Source organism: Olea europaea, chromosome 21 (assembly GCF_002742605.1).
Source record: "Olea europaea var. sylvestris chromosome 21, O_europaea_v1, whole genome shotgun sequence".
Taxonomy (NCBI): domain Eukaryota; kingdom Viridiplantae; phylum Streptophyta; class Magnoliopsida; order Lamiales; family Oleaceae; genus Olea; species Olea europaea.
Genome location: NC_036257.1, coordinates 4,879,563 through 4,885,621, shown reverse-complemented (window position 1 = coordinate 4,885,621; position 6,059 = coordinate 4,879,563). Strand labels below are relative to the sequence as shown.

General features: G+C 34.9%; 2 protein-coding genes across 2 annotated transcripts in view; both read left to right on the top strand.

The window, feature by feature from the left end:
• The first annotated feature begins 2,325 nt into the window (after positions 1-2,325).
• On the top strand, positions 2,326-5,705 carry LOC111370027 (phenylalanine--tRNA ligase, chloroplastic/mitochondrial-like). Its single transcript, XM_022991739.1, has 6 exons — positions 2,326-2,523; positions 3,138-3,328; positions 4,171-4,377; positions 4,471-4,588; positions 5,260-5,336; positions 5,661-5,705. Exons 1-6 carry the CDS (start codon positions 2,340-2,342, stop codon positions 5,703-5,705), a joined length of 822 nt encoding a protein of 273 aa, XP_022847507.1. The 5' UTR covers positions 2,326-2,339.
• A 62-nt stretch (positions 5,706-5,767) lies between these two features.
• LOC111370026 (phenylalanine--tRNA ligase, chloroplastic/mitochondrial-like) overlaps positions 5,768-6,059 on the top strand; it is a 14,020-nt gene continuing 13,728 nt past the window's right edge. The window contains exon 1 of the mRNA XM_022991738.1: positions 5,768-6,011. Within this exon, the coding sequence (XP_022847506.1) occupies positions 5,768-6,011 (244 nt within the window). The remainder of the gene's footprint in view (positions 6,012-6,059) is intronic.

Below are 6,059 nucleotides of genomic sequence, written 5' to 3'. Positions count from 1 at the left end.
TTTCATAAATAGCAAAAAGCAAAGGTCAACAAATTAATTTCAATTCTAATGGCTACAGCATATACTTCTAATATTTTTGATTGGCTTTTTAATCTCTAACCATTCACTTGAACATGAAAGCTTCTAAGCAGGCAAGAAGGAATCTACTTGTCAATTGAACAAAACGAATTCGACCAGATATGTACTCACCCCTACTGCTTATAATAGCGGCAATAAGAGTTGATATCGCAATGGTGATGGGCGGCTTTCGTCGAAAGATGATGAATATTTTTCATGCCTGATCCATGTACCCATGACCTATCAGGAAGTGTAAGTGTTCAGTGGGAAACTGGAAGAGGTGGAGGTGTCATTGTTGGATCACCATTACAGAAGTTGATAACATCGTGGGCCTTAGCCGCCTTATCATGGACAACTTACAAAAATACCCTTAAAATTATGAATCTTTTGAAAAATCATATGAAATGTTTTTTAAAGTAAAAAATACTTTGTGATGTTAAATAATGTAACACATTTTCACTTTTCTTATTAAAAATTGTCACTTTTTAATAAAAAAAAGTGACACAGTTGTCATTTTTTTATTAAATGGAATGTCACTTCTATTAAAACGTGATGTTTGTCACTAAAAAAAATTATAAAAATTAATAAGGTGATTGAAAAAAGTAACAAATACTAAAAAAAAAGTGACAAAATTTCAAAAAAGTGACAAAAATCTAAAAAAAAAGTAACGAATTCAAAAAAATTGACACAAATAAAAAAAATAAAAAAGTGACACGCTCAAAAAAAGTGACAAAAATCTAAAAAAAAAGTAACGAATTCAAAAAAATTGACACAAATAAAAAAAATAAAAAAGTGACACGCTCAAAAAAAGTGACAAAAATTAAAAAAGTGACCTCTCGGTAAACTATACGGCTTCAAGTACTAATTGATGATGTCCAAATTGCAAATTTCAACACCTATCAATTTCTCCAAGAATTTATAATAGAAATTACCATAATAGATCTTTAATGACTCGTTAGAACTTTATCCCACTATTAATCCAGTTAAATGATCAAACTTTAATTAGTTCCAAATTTTACCACTAACATGGTGTTTTCAATTCTGATTGACTGCAGAACTATACTGTAGTCAACCCTTCTTCTTTAAGATATCAACCAGGATCGATTCTGTGATTGTCGGGGTTCGAGGCGAATTCCAAAAATTAGGTCCTCAAAATGAATGTAAGCCCCTGTTTGAGCCCCATTTTTACCTCATTAAAATGAAAAATAGGACCGTTATCCATCACATCAAGCCACCATTTTTGAATTTCTATCTCTGTTGTGAAGCCCCTAACGGCTCTATTTCTCATTCTCATTCTCATTATAATGTGGCTCAAACGTGCTCTAAATATAAAATTCAACGATATATTATGCAACATATTGTTAATTTAAAACTTAAGATTAAAACAACAAATAAATATCACAATCATCTCACAATTAATAAAAAAACTATTTTCCTTCTTTCAATATTAAAAAAAAAAAGCACTTCGGTCAAAAATAGGCCCTTTGTGTGGTTTTGGGCCTGAGATCTGCGCGTGCTCGGGACCAGCTCTTATATCAGCCTACCATGATATAGACCTTGATTAGGGCAAGTGTATAAGAATTCTTTGCCGAATCAAAATTGCCTTAACCTGTAAAGCAAAACAACCAACCCCAAAAATCTCTCCACTTATCAGAAGAATCAGATCATCTTCAAGCTCCTTCATTTCCTCCGTCTGCAACCCCAACGGCCTTGAAAACATTAGTGTTGGATGGAGTATCTTCCCAGTCAATCATAGCATGGGCAGATGATGTGGTCTCAGAATTTAAAAAAATGGAAAGTTGGATCGTAAATTGCACTATGAAAACATGAGTGTTGGATGTATCTTTCCAGTCAATCATCTTCAGGCTTCCAGGAAAAATGTGTCGTAAACATTTGATGGTGGCTGAAAAAAGCTTTGAATCATCGACATTTTGTAAATTTTCTGCGATTTTGGATGGATTTTGCAATTCCTTGACAGTTTTGAGTGGATGAAACGGTGCTCGGGTTACATTGGAGGTCGTGGATCAGATATATTTGGGGTGTTTTGGAGGTTTTGGAGTTTTATGATGTATCAATTACTGTCTTTAAGTGATTTAATTAATTATCAAAGTATTTATCAAATCAGTTAATTTTTTAGGGTATTGTACCTAATTTGCCCCCTTATCTTTCTCATTTACAACTCAAAGCCCAAAATATTTCATCTGTGGACGAATTCTATGGGCTTGCAGGAGAGCCCATAATGAATTAATTGCTGATCCACCACAGCAACCAGCACTGCTGCCATGGCTTTCACACTTTTGCAATCCACACTCTTCTCAAAGCCATCTCTTTTCTTTCACAGAAGAAGCTTTGCCTTTTACATACAATTGTCTTTTTTCTCCACAAATTCTGCTTTTCCTTCAGACAAATTCAGGCAACCGATGGCATCAGTTCTCGAGCTTGGTGGCATCAAGATTGCCAAAACTGGTAACATGCCCACTTCTAGAAATTACTGTTTTCTTCAATTGCTTCACTTTGCGATTGGCTCTTTTTGTTGTAGTATATGAATTTGTTGTGGGTGTTTTATATTTTTACAGTTTGGATCGAACTTATTTGCATTTATTTCTCGTTGTAATCACTATGAAAGTTTGTATCTTGTTTGTTCTACTATGACTTACTCTATCAGAATTTTTTTTTCTAGATGGGCATTTCTGCAAATCCACCATTTGGATTGATTGTTGTTTAGGAAAACTTGAATATCTTTGACTTAAAATGGCGGGTTTTGTGCAATTAGTAGTGAATAATACTCATTGTTATTTTGAAGTGAGTGGAATAAAAGCCAAAGAGAATGTGCACCTTTTATTCTAGGATATGTGTTCTGTGTATTTGCAGAATTGATTATGGCTTAATGGAAGGTTCTGCTTTCTTTTGTTGAAATTTGTTCAATTTATGAATGTGCTGAATGTGGGGGGTTGGCAAAAATGTAGATTTTTTCATATATTTATACTTGTTCCCATTTATTTAATGGGTTATGTGATCATGCCACATTTCTCGAATCATTGTTCGTCAACTTATGGAACTTTGGATGATTAAATTTGCAGAAATAGTAAGAGATGACCCAACAAACAATGTTCCTGATTCAATATTCTCAAAGCTTGGAATGCAGCTTCACAGGAGGGATCAGCATCCCCTTGGCATCCTGAAGAATGCAATCTATGACTATTTTGACACTAATTATCCCAACAAATTTGACAAGTTTGATGATTTGTACCCAATAGTTTCGACTATTGTGGTAGGTCAATTGGTCCATAAAGGAATTTGAAACTTGCTTTTCTCCTTCTTAATTAATGTCCTATGAACTAGCAATGCTGCTATCTATGATTTTATTTCGACAGTGTTGATCAAATTTTTGGTATTTTCTCCCCCGTGAAAGTTTACCTTTTTCTTATTTAATATATTAATTCGGTTTTAGTAGGGTGCGTCAATAGGTCCCCTGCTCTATTGATATTTCTTTAAGCTTATAACACTCAAATGCCAATTAATGCTATAAAGGAAAAAAAACTGTAAAGGATTGAGGTGATTTTTCTATTTTTTTTCTTGATTCTTATAATGCTAGTATAGAAGAGGTGGGGAGCTAGGCAGCAGGTAGGGTATTTAGAATGAGGACACTCTATGAAATAACAATATGTCAATTGACTTGAACACCACACATTCGACTTAAAGAATCTAGGGGACACAAAATCTCCAATGACTTTGCTTGCGTACCAAAGAGTCTTGAGAACTGAGTAAACATTTTCCAAGTCTGGACAACTGGACTTCATCTCTTTATTTCTAAGAATGCCTAGAGTGACTCTTGCAAATATGACCGAGGAATCAAAGATACAAAGATGTTGTATATTCACTTCCGAATGTGATTAATTGAAATAAATGATTTAACTTTGGAGACCTTGTGAGAACCTAAAGAAGAACCAAATGAAATACTGTCCATGGAAGCACCAAATTTGGAATTACTGAGACAATTATATTCTTGTTATTCAGCTTCATGCCAACGCTTGATAATCTCGTATTGCCACATTGGTCATTTGATTTTGTTGGTTGATGGATCTATTTTGATTGTCGATCTTGTTCTTGCAGAACTTTGACGATGTATTGGTACCTACTGATCATGTGAGCAGGAGTTATAATGATACATATTATGTGGATTCTAAAACTGTCTTGAGGTGCCATACTAGTGCTTATCAAGCTGAGTTACTGAGAGGAGGCCATACTCATTTCCTTGTCACTGGAGATGTATATCGCAGAGATTCTATTGATTCAACTCATTACCCTGTATTCCATCAGGTTTGTATTACTATCTGATGTCATATTTTTATTCTAATTTCAATGCTCAAGTTGTTTCTTTTTCTTCGATGCTGTCCTTTGTACAATATTCAGATGGAAGGTGTTAGAGTTTTTACGCTGGCTGATTGGGAGGCATCTGGCACTGATGCCACATCATATGCTGCGGAGGATCTAAAGAAATGCCTTGAGGGGTTAGCATGCCATTTATTTGGTAAAGTTTGATTTAAACTCTAAGGAGGTGTTTGATTCCCATTTTTCTCTCTCTTCTATTGAACCACATATTCTTCATTTAAGTAATATTACTCACAAACCAAAATTTTTTCCTTATTTTTTAATCACACTTTCCCCATCAATTTACTATTCCAAAATACATTCTTAAAAAAGAATGGGACTCAAACACACCCTGAATGTTACATTTGGAATCCATTTAGGCAATATTCGGAATCCAGTTGGATTTACCATCGGAAAGGTGGCTACAGGTGATTGTGTGCTATGCTGATAGTTTCCTCTATCTAGATCTAAATTGTACTGTGATCTGATTCTATATTTATGTTTGTAACTAGTTGATTCTATATCATTACTACACCCCAACCCACCCCCCTTTTCCTCACACACGGAGAAAGGATAGAAAGGAGGTGGGAATGAAGAGAAAAATAGAACCGAGAAGAATGGTTCCCAAAACCTAACTGAATATCTGTGCAATTATACGTACACGTGACCAAAGAACCAAGTCTAGAACATAGCTCACACAACTGAATTCCTTTCTCTGTCAGAGTACCATCAATTTGCCTCCAAATTATTAGCATACTACTGTGCCTATTGGCATTTGTTGGATTCAATGGTTACAATTCCTCTTCAGCATTGATGTTTAGAATTTTCCAGGTGGTGTGGAAATGCACTGGATTGACACTTATTTTTTCTTCACCAACCCATCATTTGAATTGGAGATATATTTTCAGGTATTATTCTCGATTGCAGCCAGTGATTAGGATTATTGTACTTTCTACTGCAAATCTTTTATATATTGATTGGCACTTGGTACATTTAATGTTTCTTCTTGGAGGCATATGAAGTCATATGCTAAAAATGATACCATTATTTGTAACAGAATTGCAAACAAAGTCATTTTGGACCCGGTCTATTGCATAAGGAAACTAATGTGCACTGACAAAATAGGTTGAAATTTCTAACAAGTGTGAAGTCATTTCATTTGCCCCAAATAATTGAATTATTGGTATACGGAAGTCTGCCCATCATCTATTTTTCCATTTTGCTTTCTCCAGTTTCGAATACCGTTAATGCTTGACATCGACTTGTATATGTTCTAAAATTGTATGATAGTGTAATAATAATTATAAGAAACAGTTAAGAGTTGAGCTCATTCAAGTATATGGTGTTTAGAGAAGCTACTGAGAAGTTGGAAGATAGACCAACTGTTCTGCGGTACAGAGTGAGTGACTGTTCAAAGGAGACGATGACTGATGTTTTAAGAGGAACTGAAGGAGGAAGGCCCAGTGCTAAGGAGCTATGGTGGTACAGCGACGATGTTCTAGGTGTAATCAAGACACTGAGCTTGTATCCAGCCATGGCAGAAGATTGGGTGTCAAGAATCTTGAAAACTATATTACATATCAGCAAGAAGAAAGCTAAAAAGGCCGTCTAAGAGGCAATTTTGAGAGCAT

Bases quoted from the DNA above. Each gene is read 5' to 3' on its own strand.
- LOC111370027 (XM_022991739.1), top strand. From the start codon at position 2,340: ATGGCTTTCACACTTTTGCAATCCACACTCTTCTCAAAGCCATCTCTT. The intron at 3,329-4,170 runs GTAGGTCAATTG...TTGTTCTTGCAG, and splicing joins CAATAGTTTCGACTATTGTG to AACTTTGACGATGTATTGGT. The intron at 5,337-5,660 runs GTATTATTCTCG...TGCTTTCTCCAG, and splicing joins AATTGGAGATATATTTTCAG to TTTCGAATACCGTTAATGCT.